This window comes from Lepisosteus oculatus, chromosome 7 (genome assembly GCF_040954835.1).
Source record: "Lepisosteus oculatus isolate fLepOcu1 chromosome 7, fLepOcu1.hap2, whole genome shotgun sequence".
Lineage (NCBI taxonomy): Eukaryota > Metazoa > Chordata > Actinopteri > Semionotiformes > Lepisosteidae > Lepisosteus > Lepisosteus oculatus.
Window position 1 is genome coordinate 8,844,030 of NC_090702.1, and position 24,548 is coordinate 8,868,577.

General features: G+C 38.8%; 3 protein-coding genes across 4 annotated transcripts in view; 1 reads left to right on the forward strand and 2 right to left on the reverse strand.

Moving 5' to 3' along the window:
- Positions 1-2,428, reverse strand: part of bcl2l13 (BCL2 like 13) — a 41,330-nt gene extending 38,902 nt beyond the window's left edge. The window contains exons 1-3 of one of the 2 annotated variants that reach the window (XM_015353080.2): positions 2,280-2,428; positions 1,855-1,989; positions 1,682-1,744 (exon numbers count right to left, since the gene is read on the reverse strand). The gene's annotated coding sequence lies outside the window, so the exon portion shown is untranslated. Of the gene's footprint in view, positions 1-1,681; positions 1,745-1,854 lie in introns of both variants that reach the window. The other variant, XM_015353081.2, reaches the window with a different exon arrangement.
- A 526-nt stretch (positions 2,429-2,954) lies between these two features.
- atp6v1e1a (ATPase H+ transporting V1 subunit E1a) lies at positions 2,955-18,636 on the forward strand. The gene is made up of 9 exons (XM_006633666.3): positions 2,955-3,203; positions 6,947-7,012; positions 7,478-7,587; positions 8,479-8,545; positions 8,902-8,991; positions 11,803-11,871; positions 13,449-13,543; positions 14,925-15,012; positions 16,455-18,636. The coding sequence occupies exons 1-9, from the start codon at positions 3,171-3,173 to the stop codon at positions 16,515-16,517; spliced, it is 681 nt and encodes a 226-aa protein (XP_006633729.1). The 5' UTR covers positions 2,955-3,170; the 3' UTR covers positions 16,518-18,636.
- Positions 18,637-22,237: 3,601 nt separating this feature from the next.
- The window catches only part of slc25a18 (solute carrier family 25 member 18), a 28,623-nt gene continuing 26,312 nt past the window's right edge, over positions 22,238-24,548 (reverse strand). The window contains exons 9-10 of the mRNA XM_069192124.1: positions 24,083-24,158; positions 22,238-23,018 (exon numbers count right to left, since the gene is read on the reverse strand). Coding sequence (XP_069048225.1) covers positions 22,877-23,018; positions 24,083-24,158 — 218 coding nt within the window. The 3' untranslated portion in view covers positions 22,238-22,876. The remainder of the gene's footprint in view (positions 23,019-24,082; positions 24,159-24,548) is intronic.

Genomic DNA, 24,548 nt, shown 5'->3' on the forward strand with positions numbered 1-24,548 from the left:
GGCAGGCAGCTGGGGAACCAGGAGGAGCAAGTTTTCTCCATTTTAATGGTTACCAAGGCTCATTTGATCTGACAGCTAAATTACCACTTTCTAGCTTGATCTCCTGAGACCTCAGAAGCTAAAACAGGCTGGGTCTGGCCCGTACTAGATGTTGCTGTTGCTGTTGCTGTTGGGAGTGGTATTAGTGGACCAGTAAGTGGCACTCTTCCATTTGAATCCAAACCCATACTCCAAAAACAGGAGGTGCTGAGAAAATATTAAACCTATATCCTGACTTCATGAAGACATTAGAGATCCCATGACACTGTTGCATGGATGTTAACACAGATGCCCTGGCTAAATTCCACTTTGGGCTCAAAAAAATCATAATTCCCTCAAATGTCCTCCTTAAATCATTTGACAAAGTCATTTCACACTTCTACCTAATCTGCAGTGTGGCTACTGGCACATAAATATTGCTCTGCATCACATTGGTGGGTGCTAGATCTCTGTGATGGACGAAATGGGTCCCCTCCTATATGTGAAGCACATTGGGATCCTTTGACTGCGAAATACTATACAAACACAATAGCGATTGTTATAATTTAGTTAAAACCACTTATATTACCCATTTGGAAATTAGCTTGTGTGGGGGAAAAACAACAGGTCTGACTATTCTTCCAGGCACATTCTCCAGCATAACTAATTGCACTGTGGGTGAGATTAAGAATAACATGGCAAGAGTGTCTCTCCAAGGCAGCTTTCTCTCAAGCTACTCAAATAACACTCACAGACAACATAACTGATGTAATAAAACCTTTTCCAACCTCCAGTCCTTTCAACCCTCTTTAGGTTTCACAGAAAGAAAAATACCATAACTGTTTCTTGGATACCAGCTGCATAAAACTGCATTTTGTAATAGATGGGCAGTATAGAAAAAAACAAGATAAAAAACAGAAAGATTATCAAGGAATAAATGGTTATATTTATTTTATCTAAAGAAAAAGTTCCATCTTCCCACAGCTACTTAAACACATCTACTGTACATATTCACCAAGAGCGCACCAGGAGAGCAGCAGCTGTGAACCAACCCCAATTTTCTCAGGGTTGCAGACAGGAGACCAGCGCTGGTGTCCAGAGTCATTCCGTAGCCAAAACGGAAGTTAGGACATGACTCAGATTTACTCTACACTGTGTCAGGTAAAGGTTGCTATGTCAAAAGGGACAAAATTACAGGTCATACTGTTCTATCATGTACTACTCTCTACCAATTCCCTCCCTCAAAAGTTTTCTTAATTCTTAATTTCGTTATACTTCACTATTTAAACCATGCCTGGAAAACGCACTTAACATTCAAATGCCATAAACGTAAAATGTGTTTCTCTGTTGCTAGCTTAGCTAGCTTTTTACCTTGGAACTGAAAGAAAAAAAATCAATAATCGTGATATTCTCCAGTAAATTATTCTCACGTCACGTTTGTTAGAAACCATGGTTTTAACACAACCATGCACGTTTAAATCACGACGGTATGCCTACAAATGTTGAAACGCCGCGAAATCATTCATTTTGTGTGGTGTCAACTTTTGCAAACCGCGACTGACCACTTATCTTATCAAGATGTGTGCTCTACACAAACCAAAATCATTCGTCAGAAAGTTAGACGGAGACTGGCACCTCGGTTTTTATACCACACCTCACCTACCTTAGCTAACAACCCCAATTCTACTGTCCTCTCACTGGAGGTCTGACGCACACTTGCAATGAACTGTAAGAAAAAGAGAGGTAAACCTATTCCAATGGAACACACATTCCCAGCTTCATGCAAACACAGTGACACTGGCTCATAACAGTGGAGTTCAATGTCCCATCGCTTACCCTTTCTCCAGTGCTGTCTGTCCGTGTCTAGCACAAGTGAGAGTCCTTCAAGGGGGAATAGCTATGTCTCCCGGCTCTCCAGTTCCTAATTTAGAGCCAGGGTAGCCATCATGCGGGCAGAGGAGCACAGCAACACTTACGGTGAAGGGGAGGGGTCAAAGGGCGCTCGGTTAACGTAAACATTTTATCACGACATTACTAAATCCGTTCCAACAATGGCAGACGAGAGTCAGCCTGCATAAACTAGCAGGCAAATACCAGCGAGGTGCCATTTAGCAAATTCTGCAAGTTTTGCACTTAACGTGTCAAAGGTCATCGGCTGCACGTTTTGTTATGGATTTATGCAAAGTATTTCCTTGCAGCTGGGCCGACGGACATAATCTGTCAATACTGTATTGACACCTGTGCCCCCCAAAAATACTTACATTTTCGCTTCTGATCGCGGCTACCATTGTTAGTTTGTGAAAATAACAAATTCAGCGAAATAGGTTTATCGGAGATGTTTTTTTTTCCTGTGATATTTATAAGATATGTACTATATATGTAATTATTTTCGCTGTTATCACTGTATTAATAAAACTAATGATAAGGTATAACGGAATTTCAAAATACATTTTACACAAATGAACACTTTAGTCTAAAATATACATATTGCACGAATTAATTTGACGTAAGCTTAACAAATGGGTTAAATATCTCTGAAGCAACACATGCTAAAATACCAGCAAAATCTAAATATTATGCAGCACACGCTGCCACCACGCGTCCGAAGATATTTCTGTCCTTACAGTTCTCGATGACGTCGGCACGTCAATCAGTATGATTCGCAAACAACCGTCCATTTGAAGTTTAAGCGCAACAGAAAATTAGGTTGCTTTAAAAACTGCACCTGTTTCAGTAGAGAATGAAGTAGTCAGGCAGGCAAGAAATGAAACAATTAATAACTTATAAAAATATTATATATTATATATATTTATTATAAAATAAAAGTCTGTGTATTTAACTTAATAAAAAGTATTGGTAGAATTGGTGTTTTATTTGAGTATTTACGGGCCGGAAGTCTCTGACAATCATGTGACTGTGTAGGTCGTTTCCGCTGTGTGAGAATCAGCTGATCGACTCTGGGATATTTTTCGTGACTGCGGCAGAGGGAGGACACAATTTGTCATTCAGTACAGTAGTATAGAATAAAAAAAGCATTTACACATAAATCAAGTCTGCATGTAAAATATTTAAACTAATTTATACACAAGCTCAAATATAAGTATTTGCCATCTTTTTATTCAGATCTAAAATCCTCTGGTATTACTGCAGCGATGGCGCTCAGCGACGCAGATGTGCAGAAGCAGGTACAGTATATTTGAATAATTGAACGATCCTCTTTTAATTTGGATATCTCGTTACAAAACGAGCGTCGTTTATTTTCTGTTTTAGCAGTTACTTGTATTTAGATTTTTTTAACTTATAATGTTTTATGTGTAGCTGTAATGTAATAAGTTTTTCTCCAATTAATCTTTAATTGGAGAAAAACCGTGGTTGCTTGTCTCGTGTTTATTCGTTAATAATTCTTTAACATTTGTATGATTTAAAAACATGGTTAAAGGCTTTGTAGGTTACCGCATGATGATAAATACTGGCCATTTTCTAGCTAAAAAGTCCTGCGCAGGTCTGAGGGCTACACTCAACTATGAGAACAAGACAGTCGACTTGTTCCTCAAAAATATTGCTAAATGCCTCTTAAATCCTGTATTTCGCAAGTATCGAAAATATAGTGTAGAAACACTATGATTTTTACGTTATGAATCTGTTAAAAATAAAATTAGAAAGCATCAGAACTGTAGAAGATGCTTGTAGTGTGACAATGATGGTTTTCGTTAACCTGCCAACATTTTTGCATTTAATAATTCTGCATAGGGTGCAAGTACAAGACATATGTTGCTTTTTCAGAGTAATTATGTTTATAAGTTATGCAGACATTTTTCAGGAACAGCCTCCTGACATCTGGTATTGGCACCACAGCAAAATATGAAGTCACAAAAGTAATGACACCGAAACTTTATTATAATGTTTTTTGCTCAGTAAAATATTGACTGGACAATGTTGCTGTATGTGAAAATCCTCCTTTCTTAAAATCTCATTTAATCCAGGAATGTAACAGGATTGTGTTCATTTGAACTGTAATGCCTGTAAAATGATTTTGTTGGAGTCGCTGCTGACTGTGGAACTCTTTATTTTTCATTTCATGTACAGTATAATGCTATATGTTATAAAAAAATGAACAAATTAATGAAAATGGCATGCAGGAAGCTACTTTTATACCGTGAAATTGCACATTTTGCAAAGAGGGAGTTGACAATATTTTTAACAACCACTGTAATTCAGTATTGGTAAAGGAATTATTGGTAAAGAAATTCAGTATTTGGTAAACCAAAACTTTTTTCTCTTTAACATCTCTCTCATACAAATAAAAGAAAACACACAAACTTCCATGACATGACAATTTTCTCTTTTTTTTGCGAACCTTTCTTTTGACCAAAGATGGAAATTCTGAGAGATCAGTTAAATAGTTGGCCTCTCTGTATACTCACCACACTGCAGAAAGTGTTTTTAGGAACTGACTTATTTGTATTACAGGTGGGTGTGCTATCTTCAACAGAACTTATCAGAAATAATATTGAGGGTTTTGAGATTTAACCTGATGAGTTAAATCAATCTTATTCACGTGTTCTTATTATCTTCTTAATGGTTTTGTTGGTAATACAGTCTTATTAATGGTGGAGAGTGATGAAATCGTGTTGGCAAGCTTTATTTTTGCATAATGTGCCTTTTATCTGCAGTCAAAATGGTTATTTTGATGCACAGGTGTATAAATCATGAGATTTTCTGTGTTCTCTCTCCCCCTTCCTTTCTTCCTTTTCACAAACAGTTAGTTTGTGAGGACCTGCACACATCTCCAGTTTCTCGGGCAGCCTGATTTTGATAACAAGGAACTGGGTTGATCTGGTGTTTGGTGCTCAGTTCTGTTTTTACTTGACTTCACAAGATCTCAATCCAGTTGAGGGTTGATCACCTGCCACAGTGTCCCTGAAGACTGTGAACTTTTTGGAGAACTTGTTAAAGCAAAAATGTCACGTCAGGACTTAAACTCATGATTTTATTTCCATGTTGTCTGACTACAGCACCTTATGATCCTTCCAAGGACCTGCTTGCATTTTTGTTGCTCAGAATAGTTGTTGAGGAATTCTGATGGTAGAGGAGGTAAACATGGTCAATTAAATGGGCCCATTACAAATGCATTATCAGGTCTTTATTGGCTTTGTGATTGATTGAGATTACGTAAACCATTTCTAAAGGGCACACAACCATCATTTTCTTCCTGAGCTCTAAATGCACATATACATAACTTCTTCAGTGTTTGTTAGTGGTTCTCCTAACCCTGACTGTAACTCCTATTATAGTGCTACTACATTAGCTATTATAGCGGATAATGTGTGTCGAGGACAAAGATCGAATTAAATTGTATTTTAAAGTAATTGTAGAAGTTAAACCTTCCATTATAGAGTGACATATACTGTACATAAGACTCAGTTTCCATAGTTTCAAAAGAATGAATTTATAAACAATTTTAGTTAGATTGTTAGACCATGAAAAGTATAGTGGTAGTTTCTATAAAAGGCACTTTAGAAAACTGTTGTATTTGGTTGATGTTTGGGTTTTTTCACATGAATTGCGTTCCAGACAAAGAGCTCATGGTTGTGTAGCCTGGGAATGAATCGGTGAAACAGGGTTTATTGATGGAAATCCCTAAGAACTGCCAGCAGGAGTAGGGATTTTTTCCACAGTGTGCTGTCGCAGTGTGTTCCTATAATGAATGAGACATCGAGGTCTTGTCACTGTGGCTTTGGCACAGCAAGAGACAATGCACTACAATATGTTTCTATTGACCTACAGTAAACCATTAAGCACTTACAGGGTGATGATTAGTGCTGGTATCTCACAAGCCCAAGGTCCTGGGTACTATCACAGCCCTCAGTGCCATTGTTGTCGAGTGTTCTCTATGTCCCTGTGTGCGTGTTCATGAGGTGATCTTATTTCATTCCAATGACACATCACACAAACTGGTCGGCAACTCCAAAAAGACGCGTGAGTTAGACAGCTGGCCTCGCAATCTTATTATCCAACCACATGTGGTGGGACCTTGGGATTTTGCTCTGTTTTAGGGTAATTCCATTTACAAACAGTAACCAGCAACCCCTTCCATGTCCACTCTTATTTTGGTACTTTTTTAGTGACGACCAATTGTGAATTCCATTTTTCAAGAAATCTTTAAGTCCGGCAGAGGCCCTCATAAAAGCATGAGTGTAGCCCAGATATTAATAAGTAATGCATGGACTCAAGGTTCCTACTTTTACCGTGAACAGAGGTCTGTAGTTTTCAAGCTGCTTAGCTGCTATTGTGATTGGGTCAAAAGCAACAGACAGGTAGTGGTGTGATTCTTATTATTAAACGTAACATTTCCAGAGACCAAGAAAATGAACTCTGATTGTAACTTGTGGACAGTATGGAGCAGTAGGCTCATGACAATGAGCCACATTCCACATCTTGGCGATATGAGTGCTGGAGGTCTTTTCTAAAAAAAGATAGAAGGCTGCTGTGAGCGTTAGTCTATGGTTTAACATAACGCGGTGGTTATGAGTCAGCCATTCAGTTACCCTTGTTTGAATATTACAGCAGCTGGACATCTGTACAAGAAATGTGCTCAACTCTTAAGTGAAATGCTTTATAGGGTGCTTGACCTGTTACATCTCAAGCCTAAGAAACAATAAAATACCACCAGAATATTTTTACTGTTCTAAACTGAGCCCAGCAAGTTATAACCGTAAAGGCTAGCAGAAGTCAATTCAAACTACAAACCAGCTTGTATACGTCAGGACTAAATTGAAAGCAAATTTCCTATTTTTCCTGATAAAATAGTCTGCAATACCAATGAAGGGTTTTCTTTAGGTAGCCCTGTGACATTTTAAATGCTCTCCTCTGTTGGTGTTGTGTTCTTAAGCCCTGAGAGTAATGCTGCTGTTCCACTCCTGCACAGATCAAACACATGATGGCCTTCATCGATCAGGAGGCCAGCGAGAAAGCAGAGGAAATCGATGCCAAGGTGAGATCCTTGATCGGAGAAGCCAGGCATATCGTACTTTACTTGTGTCTCGCTGTTTTCATAACAGGACGCGCTTTTAAACTAAGTGGTCGAAAGTCGTATTGTGAAATGAACATGGTATATTATATACAGAGTGGGACCCAGTGAAACATCTTTAATGGCACTGTAACTATGTACAGTACTTCACAAGCCGCAAACTGGGTATTGTGGATATATGTTTATTGAAAGATGGTGTAGGTTTAGTGGAAGAACAGACCTTTTTTTAATGGTGAGTTTTTTTATGACCACTTTACATTTTTCCTTTTGACAACTTCCAAAGGTGTGTGGGGTTATTTTTTGACAATTTAAAGTTGCTTTGTCCACGAGCAGAAATGTTTTTTAAAGGCTGTCTATCCTTTGAATGCATCTGGAAAAGACACCTTATAACTGAGTATTTTTCCATCGTTCCAATTCTTTGTCATCCAGGCTGAGGAAGAGTTTAACATCGAGAAGGGCCGCCTTGTTCAGACCCAGAGGCTGAAGATTATGGAGTATTATGAGAAGAAGGAAAAGCAGATTGAACAGCAGAAGAAAATGTGAGTCCAACCATTATAGCGATTCAAAAAGGGCAAATATATGATTACTTAGACTAGAACGCAAGTCCAATAAGTGATATTCTTTTGTCAGGTCTCTTCTGAGAAAAAAACATTTCCCTTTTTATTGTTAATTGTTGCGTGAATTGTTTTGCAAAAAGCGTAGTTATTCTGAAAATATACTTCTGAATCCTTGCTAGTGTAAGGCCGTGGAAAACCTGGGACTGAGGCGGACAGGTTTCGCAGACGTCTTCTCTTTATTGTGCATAACTCGTAACTGACACCAAACAGCAAAAACCCGCCAAGGCACCTAAGCGCCGTAAAGCAGTAACCCCCAAACCAAAAGTGCAACAGCATCGTAAACCCCAACCGGACGCTTTGTGCAATGTAACAGCTGGGGGTATAAAAAATCCACTTTTTTCAAATGTGGTTTTTCTACAGTACAATTGTGGTCTTGTATTGTTTTTGTGCATTGCTCTCCAGTTAGGAGGGATTTAGAAACAATCTGCTTTTCATGGCAGACATGGAAGTGCATTGAAACCCAAGAACAAGTGACACAAAGGGTTGTAATGTACGGTATGAAACACCCTGCCATGTTGTTCAAGGTGAACCAGACAGTCTACATGGGCTGATTGGCCTCCTCTCATTTATCATTGTTCTTACTGTATGTCCTCATGCTGACAAGCTCATTGGAACTGTGGAATATCAATAGGAAGTTTATTCTCACTTCTTCACTTCCTGTCACGGAGTGAGTGTCCGTAGGGAACCTTCAGCATTCACCAAGACAGGGCAAAGATATTTGGAAGTGTCATTATGTTGTGATTGGATGTATTAATATTCTGACCTTCTCCCACTGATTGACTTACAGTCTGACTCTGGTTTTTATACCAACAGACAGATGTCCAACCTGATGAACCAAGCCAGGCTGAAGGTCCTTAAGGCTCGAGATGACTTAATTGCGGTTTGTACCTTTTAAACAATAATGAAAATTGTGTCTGTAGTCATGATCTCACAGAAAAGATTCTTTCTATGATTTATAAAAGGCTCACAGCATGGATTGGTTCCTCTTTCATTTTCCAGCTTCTGTTTTTTTTACCCTGCATTGATATGCATGCTGGAGTTTTATTCTGCATAACCTGACGTACTTGTTATTCATAAGGTTATGTTTCAAAAAGAAGTAACACATCCAGTGTTTTTAAGGGATCATTGCTGTAATCCTGCTGTAATTTTCTGGAATCACTGCTGTCTGTCAGTCCTGTCAGTGCCAGTGCAGAGCGATACTGCGCATTGTCATTGATCTGTCTTCTCCCCATTTAGGATCTGTTGAATGAGGCCAAACAGAGGCTTGCTAAGATTGCGAAGGACCCTGCCAGGTACCAAACCTTAATGGAGGGGCTGGTACTGCAGGTACAGTTCTTAACTTCCATCATTCACTTTCCTGATGGCCGCACTTGTGCTGAGGACAACTAGGACATTTGTGTTGCAGTTGCACTAAAGGCAAAAAAGACCTTAGCTTTGTACCCAGCTTTATTGACACTTAAACATGCTGGGAGAGCCCTAGACAGGTGCTAGCTGGTTCACTGCTAACCTTAGCTAGTGAACACTGACCTACTAACAACCAAGTGAAAACAAAAACAAATAGCTAAATAAAAATGTTAACAAAAAACCACTCACCTGGAACTGGAGGTCCCCTAACTCTTTTTGTTTTCCACCTGCCTTCTTGGAGAGAAAGTAGTGGGGCTTGGAGAAACATCACTTTTTCCTGGTCTATTTGCTTATATTTCAAGCTGTGTAAATTAAGATTTGGTCATCTTGATTTAGATTCTGACACCTTGGCTAAGCTTCTCACTCCACAAAGTTGTTTCATGATTTCTTGAGCTCTGTGTTTCCTGTGGTGGCTTTTAGGGAATAATGGGAAACACTGAAAGAGCTGTGTATGGAAAGGAATTGGGTGTTTTAAATTGATGCATCAATTACATCTTCTACATAATATGGGAAAGCAATAAAAAAGGCAAACAGGATGTTAAAATTGTCGAACTTAAAGGGATATTAATTTTGAATATTGTGTACAGTTCCGGTCATCATGTCACAAGAAATACTGCTGTCCTGGAATCGGTCTAGGAAAGGGCAACCAGGTGCATTTAGTGGAAGTGTGTTTAAAACCAAGAACAGGAAGCAAAGGGTTGTAGGAGTAGGGAATAAGCTTTTCATTCATCTTTTCGAAGCCAATGCGCTTTCTTTCAAGAAATGACTGGGTGAGATCCTCATAAAGCAATTATGTACTAACAACCTAAGGGTCTAGATGGACTGAATTGCCTCATCTTGTTTGTAACCTTTCTTTGGTTAAAACGGGTGATCTTGCTTATTATTACAACATGTTTTTTTTTCATTAACATCACCAGTTAAGGGATGTACAGTGGTTTGCAAAAGTACTCACTCCCTTGCTAATGTGAGATATATTTGGTTTAATGTGTTCAGTGTGGTAATTTGTTTGGTGTGAGTGAAGTTTTATTTAATCTCTGACCCAGGGAAAAGTGTGGTGTGGATGGTTGAGGAGAGAATGCAGGCTCGCGCTGTGTCCGTTCTTTTTGATTCTTTGTCTTCTTCTGGCTTGGTCGGCTAGTTTTTGTTTTTGTTTTACCAATAAAGTTTGATAATCGGCCAGTGAAAGCTCTGTTGTCCATCACATGAATGCCTGAAACATTTTACTGAACCCAGGATTTTACACTATGATACCTTCTTTGTTGAACCTCAGATGATGTTTGCCCATTTTATTTTAAGTGAGTATTTTTTCAACAATTTGAATGCTCAAACTGAATGCAGTTTGAAAAGGAAAAGCGTTCTCCCCACTGAGTCAAGACTTGTTAGGAAAATGACTTAAGCAGCAATTGCAGCTGCAGGTCTTTATGGGTAGGTCTCTATCAAACTGACTCAGACCCAAGGCTCAGGGCTAATAATCCTGGAGTGGTGTAACAATACGAAAGTGAACGTTCTTCAGTGACCAAAAGTATGGCCCTGATTGAATCCATCAGTAGATTTGGGGCAAATCTTGAAAAACTTTGTACCAACCCAGTGTGCAAATATGGTAGAGACTTATCCAACAAGTCTCGCAACTGTAACTGCTGCCAAAGGTTCTTCCTCTAAATATTGACACAGGGGGATGAATGCTTATGCAATTAACATATTTTAATGTGGGAATTTGCTTTGCAGTTTTGGATATTTAACTTCTTTCACCCCTAAAAGTATTCAGCTTTAGAATTAAAGATGGACTCATTTTAAAAGCTGTGTATGCATTTGTAATTCTACAAAAAAAGACAATGAGTGAAAAGAAATTAATACTTTTGCAAGTGACTGTAAGGAAAACATGAAACAAATCATTTAAAATTGTTTTTGCTGTTTAATTCTCTTAATTGCTCTAAATTGTCACACCACAGTCATGCTAGGTCTTTTATATCATAACCTTGAGAAAGACACTTTCTTCTTTTCTTACAGAGATAAGCTTCAGAAAGTGTACTTTTTATATATACAAAACAGCTTCTTTGTCTAATGTAAATGAATACCAGTCCATCCAGTAACACAAACAGAAAGGGTTCATGTTATGGGTTCAAAGAAAGGAGTAATCACATGCTTCAAAATGCTTTTCTTAGTTTACTTTATTGCCACATAGCAAAATAAAAACTGTCAACAGTTCAAGAACTGACTGCACCCCCATTGCAGTTGCTGTTAACTGTTAGTAGTGAAAGGGTATTAACATGTGCGCAAGTCATAAAAATAACATTATGCATATTATGCGTTTTATTTTTATTGTATTTATATTAATGTATTGTAATTGAAGAGCATAAGCTCATCTCATGCATAGTCAATTAATATCATTGACATTCAGAATTCCTGAAGGCTTTAGTGTTTCAGGCTTTGCTTCTTTCCAGGCTCTTAAAGTCTGACTTAGTCTGTTTAAATTTAACTGTACAAATTTAACCCAGCTGTCTGTATCTCAGATTATCTCTTCACTACCTTGGAACATTTCCCTTTTCTAAAGTCAAAAACTGTAGGAGACCTCAGAAAAGAAGTTAAACATGGATTGGTGCAGTTAAGTGAGGCTCTAGGACAGGATTGCTATTAAGGACTGGGAGAGCTGAGCTTAACAATCCTGGTTTCTGGTGCTGGAGGTATAGCCTCACAGTCTCGGTGAAATGTCTGCTTTTTTCATTGTGATGACAGGGTTTCTATCAGCTCTTGGAGCCTGTTGTGACAATCCGCTGCCGCAAGCAGGACATTCCCATGTTGAAGGTATGAGGTTTTTTGAAGAGCAGCTTGTTCTTTGACAGCTTGAGAGAAAAGTACATAACACACAATTTTGTATTGAACATCTCATTTCACACTCATTCTTAGTGGTAGCTGTGTATCACTTTCAAACATATATTGATGGAATTATTTAAATGCCTGCTCTAGTGCAAAATCTGACTTTAATTAATCTTTGATCTTTAAATCTGATTTGAAAACTATTTGAATGAAGTGAGGTATACTCATTCTTGTTTCCCAAATTTGTCTGTTGCTAGGTTTGCACTCTTTGAAAAACAAGACAAGCTGTGGAGCTAAATTATTGAATGTACTTTATGACTATTTCACTCCTCTGAATTTAGCTCTACAATCCTTATTTCAAATGACATCCCCTTCCTTGCTCTGTTAAGATTTTCCAGACAGTGACACACTGACACAGGATAGGAATTGTGTTCCCCTAGAGGTGTCACAGCCTCTGTGAATCAGACCTGGATTATGATTAATTTGAAAGAATGCTGTATTATCCTTTTCTTAAAGCCCACACAACCTGACAATAGCTAAAGGAGATATTTTTACAATTCTACAGCACTACGTCGTTTGTACTGCTTATTTCTTTGCCTTATGTACTTATCATAAGCAGCTTGTAATTGATTTTTTTATCTACAAAGCTTAGCCCACTTATAGTTGGCAATGCTGGAGCTCTCTGGTTGCTTGCTGGGAACAGTGCTCTGGTTGCTTGCTGGGATAGGGTAACAGTGTCCCCAGCTGGCCTTTTAAAATACAACCTTCCAGTCAGAAGGCTGTGCCACACTATCCAGTACACCATCAGCTCATGGCTCAACATGGAGGACAGTACAGTATTCCAGTACTTACACACTCTCACACTGCCACCCTTCAGATCACATCTTTAATTTAAAATTAAAGCAGCACCAGTCTTTTCTTTCCTGTAAATTCATGATGGTACTCTGCATTTAACTTTGGTAGAACATTCCTTTTATCCACTATTTTCCTTTTGTATTCTTTTAATTTTTTACTGTGAATTAATGGATGCCAGTTCTAGTCTGTACTCAACACTGCTTATATAAAAGTCCTAAGTGTTTCATAGACAGGGACACCAATGCATGTATTAAAACAACCATCCTCCACACATCTGCCCTGTTTCGCAGGGGCTGGTTATATATTGTAACAGATATCATGCCAGTGGGTACAAGAATTAACATAAAATTGTGATAAGACAGTCATAATATAATTCAATATCCCTCTGTAGGATACCTTGCTGTATGCAAGCTGCACTGTTAGAGATGTAGTCTGGCATATCTCTGTTCAGTTTATCCGTGAGCCACACTCCATTATTAAAAAATTTAAAACCAAGATCATGGTTCTATATCAGAAGCCTCCACCTTCAACCCCTTGATAGTTACTATTCAGCAGGTACTTTTTTTACTTAAAATCTTACAAGGAAAAGGGTAAGAGGTAAGAGGAAAACTTAAAATTCTTGCTGTGTAGATTTAGAATTAAAAATATTTTTCCAAATCTGAGGGGGAGAGAAGATGAACGTAATTCCTTTTCCTTGTGCGTTTGAGTAGGCTGCTATACAGAAGAATATTCCGATTTACAAGTCAGCTGTGAAGAAGGACATTGATGTCCGCATTGACCAGAACAACTTCCTTTCAGCAGACATGTAAGGATTTCCTTTTCTTCTAAACATAACCAGGTTTTTTGTGTAACAAAATACTTCAGCAAGATTAGAACTTGTTTTATAAAGCTATTTCTAATTGTACTCTTACAAAAATGGGGGAGCAGGAAGAAAACAATTTGAGCCATGTCAGAAATGGCACATTTCTTTAACTGGCACAGCTCTGGCAATAGGCTAATAAAATTAGAGTCAACTTAATTACAACAATAAATGTTATTTACAATAACACAACCAAACGACATAAAACATTGCACTGTATACAAAACTATGAATATCAGAAGCCTATATCCTATTATCCCAGAAAAAAAACAGCCCCTGTAATGTGACCCAGGACTAAATCTCTCTTCCTTCAACATGGATGGTCTAAGAAGTGAATGTGAATCTCCCTATTGTAAAAATTCATCACACACTAGAAGGGAAAATTTTTAGCCTGATAATCAGATTATAAAGAAAATCATAGTTTCCTTAAATAAATAGGACAACAAGCTCTCTGTAACAAGTTTCAAATTAATTGGAAATTTGTCTCCAAGACTCATCAGAACAAGATCCTCTGGCATGACAAGCTTAGAGAAAGAGAAGGGTGATGCTGTTCCTTAGTCTCTCTGGGTCTGCTCTGTTTCTCTGTTTTCCTTCTGTTGTTTTATTTCTGTGTCTTTTATGCTATTTCTGTGTTGAAACCTCTTAATGATTTATCAAGAAGTTAATTAACTAGAGTAAACCGGAAAATTCCCTTTGATCATCTGTGTTTGCCTGTCTAGTAGTCAGTTAAGGTAAATACTTTAGATGATACCTATTGACAGAATAAGAGCTGTAGTGTAAAATGTCGAAGGCAAAGGTAATAGATTTTATGCCCCCCCGCCCAGCTGTAACAGTATGAAACCAAAAGGTGTCTTGGTATTTTTTAATGTAAAGGTATACTTCTACTGTACTTGCACAATAACGCATGCATACATCTGGGTGTAAACTTTAGAGACCTTGAGAAACTTAGATGGATTTTTTTTCATTTTGGGTTACAGTAAGGTTCCTTTCTCAAGAAAACTTTAATAAAAATAGCTTTGCAAAAATGTGGTTTCTGGATGTTCTGAATTTGAACTTTAACTCTGCTGCTGAGGCAAGGACAGGACAAGCACTGCAGGACAGGTGTCCAATGAAGGATTTCTAAAGCATTCAGATTCAAAAGTAGCTACCAGATTTGCTCCTGTCTCTTCTACCTAAAAACACACACCTGTTAAGTCCTCTGACCGAGTGCTCGGCCTGTGGAAATCTTGTTTCTTGCACTGTTTTCAAACAGCAGTGTTATTGGCACTGTTCCCCTATCACCTGTAAGAAGGAGGAATAGATAACTTCTGACATTATTTGTTTTCAGCTCTGGAGGTGTTGAGATCTACAATCAAGATGGAAAAATTAAAGTCTCTAACACATTGGAGAGCAGGCTGGACCTAATGGCACAGCAGGTATGAGGGGTCTGAGCTGGTGCTTCACTCTTTGAGCACATGATAAATATCCCTCCGTAATAGTAAAACTGACATGCAGGGTGCTTAGAATGTTGACTGGCCTGTTCCAACAGTTGTACTAAGAATAGTGCACTGTAGAGCAGTGAAGTTTGGTCCATGTACAAATGGCATTGGCCCAGTCTGAATGCTGCCGTCATGTGTGGAAGGATGTGGTACACAGCTGCACGAAGCTGGTCAGTATCCACTTTGCTTCATAATAGAAACCTGTTCCACCTGACCCTATTTGTATATATAACTATTGTTGTGGCAACCTGTTGGGTGTGTTGTAACAGGATCTTTACAATAGGCAAGTGCAGGCTAGCCAACACACCAAACAAAAAAGGTTAAAAGGTTAGGTTATAAGGTTAATAAAGCACCCTAGTGCCTTTTTATTTTCGCAATGCAGGGAACAATCTAGAATACCACCACCAAATGACCAAAACAAAATCTAGGAAAAATTAAGATCTTTTTTGAGGTTCTTTATGAACTTCTTCTCCCAGCAGTATCCCAGTGTATCCCAGCTGAGTAGCTAAACTGCTTACTGGCCTCAAACAAACAATTTTCCGAACAGTTTCTCTCCACTGAGACTGAATTTCTGAAATAAACAGTCTCAGAGGACGAAAGAGACTTTTCACTGTTCACGCGTTTCACACAAAATGTTCACAGAACTCTCAGAACTCACTAGTTCCTGAAGTCCCTGAAGTCCCTGGTCAGTCCTTCTTCCTCCTGTGGACAATGCACAGAGAGATTCTGCCCTCTGGCCTTCAGATGGCAAACATCCTCTGACTGACTGACACAGGAGTCTCTGCTTCCTGCTTTTTAAGGAGTCACCTGACTAGCTGTCCTCAAGAAACTGGTTACATGATGGATAGCAGTAGCTCATTCCCCCAGAGGTTTCTGGGGAATATAGTCCTGACAGAGCTGTGCTCTCACACATTGTAAATAAGTCAGTCCAGCTAGTGTATTATGTCTTACATTGATGTATAATTTGTGTTCTGCATGTGAAAGGATCAAGTCAAGGAATAGGTCACACAAAGTAACCAGAGATCTGTTGGCTATTCAGACAGATGGAATACCCTGTGTTCACACCTTGTTCTGAACCATACCAAGTGTGGATCAGAATCTTCACAATTCCGTTTCTATTTGTTTTTATAATGCAATGGTGAGGATAATCCTGGATATGTGCATTTTTTGTTGTTTCACCAGGTATGCAATTCAACACAGCAATGCATTTACTGCAGCAATCGATTGAATTACAACTGTAGCCAGAACTCCCATTTCTAAAGTGGTAGTGGAACACCGTTTGTCATAAAAGTAATTTCCTGATATTGTTCTGCAAGCCCTTCCTGGTTTTCTTAAAACGTCTGGTTCCTAATTCCCATTACTGCCTTTTTTTCTTACAGATGATGCCTGAAATCAGAGTTGCTCTCTTTGGCAAAAACCCAAACAGGAAGTTCTTGGATTAAAGGACTTGGTGCATTGTTACCTTGAGTAGCAGATTGTGTGTTTAAGAATGCAAGGCAACATCTGAAAGTTTCTAGGAGCATATTTAAAGATTCCATTCCATGTCTGTATTGTGAAACTTATATGTTAACAAAAAGAGATATATTTCGTGTTGTTTAGTTGTTTTCTGATTTGTGTTCTGGGGGAAATAAAGTAGTTATTTAAAATAGAAAACATTAAATTGGTGAGAAATATTTGAAACTGTAGTGCAACTATGGCCCTGAAGGGGGTGCTGTTTGTCCTTTCTTGAATAGTTCTGCCTCGGTACCATATGCCACACCTGAGCAAATAGGTTGCAAGCAGCTTAATCCCCTATTGTGCTGATGTTTCTCTTTCTGCCTGTGAGCAGTTTCACTGCCAATTATTTACTGACATTTCCTTCAGGCAAACTCCTCTCTGAGCAAGTTGCCTTATTACCATGTTCTGTTTCATGCATACTGCACACCTTGACTTTAGGTACTATATTACCTTTTATGCTAAATATAGCTCCAGGTGTCACTACTATTCCAAAAAAGATAACAGATTAAACTACGTTGTCTGCCTTTAAAGTTTTGTTGAATAATAATCCAAAAACATATGAATATGACATAAACTCCATTATAAAATGCATTGGTATTTACTCCAAAATGTCAAATTAAAGCTGAGATTGCTGTCATCATTGATTAATATATTTTTTAAATGTTCAGTATTTTATGAGAAATCTGGCTGATTAAAATTTGGGAAACCAGATGTTGACAGAAAGTACTATTTTGACAGATGAGGCTGTACTGTAAATACAGTAGATGAGGGTTTTCCTAACTTTCTCTTTTGAATTCAGAATGCTAATTGATTTCCACAAGACTCCTGTCTGCATGGCCAACCAGGAATATCTCAACCTTAACTTTTCTATCTGGTTGAAAAGGCTAACCCATGCGCTCTCAGTTCAAGCTCTGTTCACCCTCAGGGGCACACAACGGTCAGTGTTAAAATCCAAAAAATCTTAAAAATCCAAGTGTCCGCACCAAGTGTCAAGACTGTGGATAATGCAATCTTTACCTAATTAGAAGACAGAGAGCAACACAACAGAGTTATCATCTCAACCTTCTGGTTGTCAAAGCACTTGGTTCTCTAATTCCAAATATCAGCCCCCTAACTTCGGTGAGTGATGGATATAGCGCAGGCAGCTGACTGGTCTCCAGCCTCATCATGTGATTCACAGGCTCCAGAGCTGGGTTTAAAATACTTTCCATGTTCAGAATCAGAAACGTTTATTATAAACTTGGATACGTTCGCATTTATTACCAAATTAATATTAAAAAATAATTAATGCTTTATTGTGTCAAATACAGACAAATGTGGAAAAACAACATGGATGATGTTAATAGATCTGGTATCATTACAGTGGCCAGAAGTAAATTAAGTCCAAACATTGGAGTCCCACCTACTTCCTCAGGTGTGGATACAGAGGGTGTGCAGTTAAATTACACTGCTGTTCGCTTAGATTAGACCTGGCTTGTTGTTGCAGCCAGAACAGCATTTGAACAAGCCGTTCTTTTGAAGCTGGACTTCCCTCATCGTTGTACATATTTAGCAATGACGTGCCTGCCATTGCTGTACAAAAATCCCATAGTCTAAAGACAAGAGTATGTTCAGGAAATCATCATATCTAAATACAAAAGACACAAGTACTGTGTAAAATATCAGCAGGAAAAAAATACCTTTGTGTCATCTTCTTATTTACAAAGTGCTTTGGTGAAATTTAAATGTGTGCAATGTGTAGAAAAGTCAGACTTAGAGAGAGCAGCCTCTTGAAATGTGTGCTCTGTGTTCCTCATGAGGCTTTGCTGAAGGATGCTCAGCCTCTCAGAACTTAGTGATACTTTATTCATTTCTCACTGCAGCTGAACTCTGCTTCACATCACATTGAAAAACAACTCAAAACAAGCTCTCCATATTTACAAGATACCTAAGTTATGTTGGGCCAGGTGCGTACAGTCTGTAATGCAATGTAAAATGAGATGTGTACTTTCATGTCATATACTGTACTGTGTGTGTGTATATGTGGTTTTAAATATATAAAGACAAATGGTGTAGACATCTAAATCATCTGATGTTTTTTTAGCCTCTCGTTTCATTCACAGGTGATCATTACATTTATCATTACAGAAGTAGCATATCAACCTGCAGCTCACAACTGGCAACCCACTGAAGCTCAGCAGGTGTGAGCCTGGTCAGTACCTGGATGGGAGACCTCCTGGGAAAAACTAAGGTTCCTTCTGGAAGAGGTGTTAGTAGGGCCAGCAGGGGGCGCTTACCCTGCAGTCCATGTGGGTCCTAATGCCCCAGGATAGTGATGGGGACACTATACTGTAAATAGGTGCCGTTCTTTGGATGAGATGTAAAACCAAGGTCCTGACTCTCTGTGGTCATTAAAAATCTGAGGGCGTTTCTCGAAAAGAGTAGGGGTGTAACCCCGGAGTCCTGGCCGAATTTCCCATTGGCCCTTACCAATCATGGCCTCCTAATAATCCCCATCTATGAACTGGCTACATTACTCTGCTCTCCTCCGCACTGATAGCTGATGTGTGGTGAGCATTCTGGTGCACTATGGCTGCCGTGACATCATCCAGGTGGATGCTGCACATTTGTGGTGGTGGAGGGGAGTCCCCATTACCTGTAAAGTGCTTTGAGTGGAGTGTCCAGAAAAGCGCTATATAAGTGTAAGCTATTATTATTATAAGTAGAAAGAAAATGATTCATTAATCTGTGCCACCCAGCGTTGGTCATTTCTATTAAGAGAATTCCAAAAGCATGCCGCGGGAATGATGTTGGAAGAATGAATAAATGTGTGTGTAGAAAGATCAAGTTTTGCATTGGCATTTGCATTTGGGGTTTCACAATCACACTGAAATACATCTATTTATGATGCCAGGAGAAAATAAAACTGGCAAAGTGTGTTGAGTGCTACTTCCATGGTTTCTTACCAGATTGTATTTTGTTGGCCATTATTGTAATGACAGCATAAATATAAATACCTACAATAAGAATTTAAAACAAGCTTTATTTCAAGGCAATTTACAGAGATAATAATCTGTCATCTAAAAACATCCTGAAGAAAAAGCCTTCATTTTTTCCTGAAGGTTGGGAAAACATATTAGTATCAGATAAGCATTTAGTTTACTGTAGTAAGTCTATTTAAGACAACTTAAGTGTAGGTACCTCTGTCTTATCCACTGGGTGATCTACTTGGCAAAAAAAGAAAATGGCAATAGTCCCATAAAGCAGAACGTATGGTTTCACCATTGATAAATTGATAATACAGTGTTTATAATAAACTACTCACTACTTCTGAGCTTTTTCATGGCAGCACAGCATTATTTTGTTCTCTCCATACTTTAAAGTAAAAGGAAGTTAAGATTTAATTCTGCAAACATTTCCTGTCTATCGGATATAATTGAATGAACCTTGTACAACTGTCGCTGGCTAGTAGTGATCCTGGCACAGTATAATTTTGCCGAAAATCTTAACTCTTATGCCATGTGATGCTCCCTAATGCATGACTTTTCAGTGCATTTTGTCAGGTCAAAACTGGCCCATTCTTAGCGAGATGTACTTGAAATGCTATTGAACATTATACAAATAATTATTTTGATATGCACAAGAAATGGTGCACTCTGGTCCAATGGATTTAATCCAATATTTCGAAAACACTGCTGTGCAAAATGTTTAGACATTTTGCATTTTTCTGCTCTTTTCACTCAAATGATTTTATGCACAAACGTGATTCTCTTGTGATCTACTGAAATTGTTACCATTTTCTAATGATAATCCTTACACTTAGATTTTGATTTTAGATAAGGATTAGCCCTTTAACTTTCCTGATGTGCAAGTAACTGACGTTAATAACAAGAAACACCTAACAGTGACTTAGTTTGATTTGATTGGTAAATATAATGAATTATGTACCGCAACACTGTGTATTGACTGTACATGTGGTTAACCTTGTGAAAAGAATGCTACAGTAAACGACAATGCTGGTTTTGTCAAAGATAGTAAGACTTAAGCACAGCAGTATCAATCAAAAGCATGCAATGTGGGGAAAACAATACAAATCAAGGAAATGTCTAAGTTTGAATTATGACACACTGTCAAAACACATTATGTAGTTACTGTCTGACATGGGCATTAACACTATCCTTGCACCTTGGTGACGTATAGACCTGATCCACCTCTGGATAGACTCCTGTGGGATGAACGGCCACTCTTGCAGTGCAGCTGCAGTCTACTGGCAAAAGGTAGCCATTCATAGATGCCTACTGTAAACAGCATTGGTATGCTTGTCTCAGTTATTATTTTTTACTGGACTCAGGAAAAACTGCTGACCCCCCAGAACTGTCCTCACTTCTGCATTGGTTGTCAAGGTCTTTTCTTGTCTTCACACTTAAAACTGAAAAACAAAACAAGCTCTATATAGTTTAAGAAATACCAAAGTTATGTTGGGCCTGGTGCCCAACACCTTTCTATTTTAGTTTGTTAGACCCTTCTTTGTTAGTCTAGCACTGAAGAGTATGTTTGCAGTTAAACCACTCCAAAGCTGTTCTCGTGTCCAGAGAGATTCCACCCTGCATTACTCTCACCAAATGTCTCCATACATCCAGTGTTACTCCTGAATGGCCTGTAAGCATTCAAGTTATTCCATACAGATGACAAGCTACAGATATTCTGCTGGTGACAGTCCTGAGTTAGTTTTGTAACCATTACATGCTGTCCATTACAGAGAAAGTTTATTGTCTTTTATAGACTGTAATATTTAAAACAAATGTAATTAGAATCCAAAATATGGTCTAGAAACATGTTTGCATGAAGAATTCCTTTCCTCTCTCTACTTGTGAAGTGGTTTCTTTCATGTTCCCCCTCAAATGCTGATTAATCAATACCAATTCTGACAGCTGCACTACAGCTTTACATACTAATCTTCTCAGTCCGTTTGTCTCCAAATCACAAGCTCAAGCTGGAAAAAGCCCTGAGCAAATGTGACGAATGGAGACAGCATTTATCGAAGGGTGCACACTCATGAACAGTTCAGAGGACTGAATATTTTGGTGTTAAGTGTTTCAGATCATTTATCTGGAGAAAGATTTTTTTTTTGATGTTCTATGCAGTGGGCTATGTTGTAACATGAAAGGTTTAACGTAGGTCCATTTACAAAACATTCTTCTAACTGCCGTGTTTTATGCTCTGCTTTATTTAGAATCACCCTTTCTTAAGTTCATAGGTACAACATTCATTCCAGTATCTGCATGTGCATCATCCAAATCAAGAACTAGTCACGCCCATCCACATCTTATTCAAACGAAATCCTGCAACGCCCAAAAGAGGCACGTTATCAGAGGGTAGACAGATCCAGCTCATACCAGTAGCACTTAGAAGCTCATGTGGCCCTGGCAAACCAAAGAGCTATTGTTCAAAAGGTAGACTAGGACAGACTGACTGAATATTAACCTTTAGGTCTGATGGCAATCAGCCAGCTGTGCAGGGACCCTTGGGAATTCCCGGGTGCAGATGGGTAATGACAGCCCATAATGCGACCAGAGCTGTTCACAGCATACGACTCGACTTGCACTCCACATGCTGACCTTTGCTGATTGAGCCTCTTGGGAGTCTCCCCTTGTGTTTGTATTCGCAAAACCACAGAAACAGGAGATCGGATTTAATATTTTATTCGCAATTGCAGTTAAAAACTGGACACAGCCTACTGTACTTTTCCTCCTAGGAAAGCAATAAAAATATATAACATAGATATCCTGAAAACAGGAAACTGAAAAGTGCTATAGAACTTTTAGAACTATAGTCTCTGTCAGACCATCCATAAGCCATGCAATCATTTGGCATTTTTGACCCCCTCTTGGGGTCATTACATACTCCCCCTCCTATGTGTTCCTTTTTTAAAAGCATGTAATATATATATTTTTTAATAAACCTAATACATGTATTAAATGATTGGATATCTTCAAGGCATTAACAGTGAAAAGCTGTATCTGTTAAAGGCATAACATCTAAAATTGTTTAGCCAATGCAGGAACTGGATCTTTTAGTCTGAAATGCGAGCAAAAGTTTATGTATATGAAAACCTTTTCCCCCGCTGTCAGTTTCATAAATTACACTTCATTCACCCATTTGACATGATGTTACGAGGAGTCCAAAGAGGGTCCCATTCTGATGTGAAGTGAAGATGTGGGCTACACTGGTATCTTGTAGTACAGTACTGTTCTGGTCAAGGCTTTTCCTATACAGAAACCATAGAAGGAACCATTATGTGTGTTAATGAGCCTCTGGAATGCGTTTAGCCCAGGATCTCCAGGATGTGCTCCCCAACTCCGAGGTAGTAGACCCCCTGCGCAATCCCAAACAGCGGAGCGATGACCAGTGCACGGCAGGCAGCTCCCTTCAGAAACGCAGAGGGCCCCTCTCTTGACCAGATCCTCCTGAAAAGAAGACCAGCCAGTACGTTAGAATGTCAGCAATGGCCTTGGAGGACCAGAGTCATGCTGCCTGAGGCATCTCTGCGTGCTGCACATGGATGTGGAAGCCGCCGAACCGAGCTGTCGTGAAACCGCAGGCACATTGGCCAGTCAGAGATGAGAAGCCTCCTGCTGATTTCACTCACCTACATCCTGAGCCACTCTGAGTCACTCAGTGCCCTCCAGAACCTCTCAGTGGGTGAAAAGGCACATTGAGTACTTGAACACACAGTCCTCACATTGCTGGGCTCATAACTAAGACACTGTCCATTGTTTTCTATCAGAAAACCAAAATAGAATCTATTAATTTTCTGGGTAAAAATGAAGGTGTCAACAGTGTTTTTAAAAATGATCTTGTAAATACATTGTTATTTTCCCTGATTATTTCCGTGGCAGTAATAGTGCTCGCTCCAGCACAGGGTGGGCTCTATGAATAAGGTGTCGCTATGTCACCAGCGGACCGGGACTGGGATTCTTCAAGTGGCTGCATACGAGTTTGCTGAGGAGAGGGTTGGGATTAACTGGCCAGAGCTCTCTCATTTTCTGGCGACATAACGATCACTGTGGCCTCCTGAGCACTTGCGGTGATGTCAATAAATAATTCACAGGAGACCCTAGTCTAGTGATAAACACACAATTATCTACGCCAAATCGTATGGTTTTGCAAAAACATAATGTTTAATTCTATATTTAAAAATTCCTTTACTTATATTTAATTAAAAATTAGTATGGTGTACAGGATAAGGCTCTGGATCTGTAAGTGAGGGTTATATACATTCTGAGTGGGGGGTACAGCGACAAACTCCATCACTTTAGCCAGCTAACAGAAATTATTCTTCAGGTTGTGATTCAACTCAAAAATAATAAAAAAGTTGGAGGTATCTGTGTTTAGAATAGCTACAAGCTTATAATATACAATAGCATTTGGTATTGTACTATTAATGCAGGTCCAGTTGAATACACCATTAAAGCAAATAATTTACTATTATTATTAGCAACAGTATTTTCACATGATTAACAGCTCTGACCTTGTGCAGTCAAGAATGCCACTGTATGAGTCTTCTCCCACACCTTTTTGCAGGGTCTGAAGCCGAGTCTTGATAACTGAAAATGGAATCATGCTTTAAAATTGCAGAATGAGATATTCAAGTTAAATGATGAACTTTCCAAGACTAGAATACTCTGCTCAGGTCTGCAATGCTTTCAGCTACTTGGTCACCCAAAATCAAGTGCAGTAGCTCTGAAGATACATGATTCATTAAGACTTGTCAGGTTAGAACAGAAGGAAGTTCCAATTTTGTCTCTTCTGACCAGGGAAACCTTTTGTGGAGAGTGAACGGTCCTGTGTAGGGAAGATGCTTTTTGCTGTTTCTTGGACATGTATACTTCAAGTGGACTAGCCTCAAATGGAAATGTATAGGTACTACATAATACCAGAAAACTTATATTTAAAGGCTGGAAAGGGGTTCAATAAATTCTCTTTTCATAGCACAG

What these genes read in the sequence shown, in the direction of transcription:
- atp6v1e1a (XM_006633666.3), top strand. Translation starts at nt 3,171, where the DNA reads ATGGCGCTCAGCGACGCAGATGTGCAGAAGCAG. An exon ending in CAGAGGAAATCGATGCCAAG is followed by an intron (nt 7,013 to 7,477) that starts GTGAGATCCTTG and finishes TTTGTCATCCAG; the next exon opens with GCTGAGGAAGAGTTTAACAT. An exon ending in TGGACCTAATGGCACAGCAG is followed by an intron (nt 15,013 to 16,454) that starts GTATGAGGGGTC and finishes TTTTTCTTACAG; the next exon opens with ATGATGCCTGAAATCAGAGT.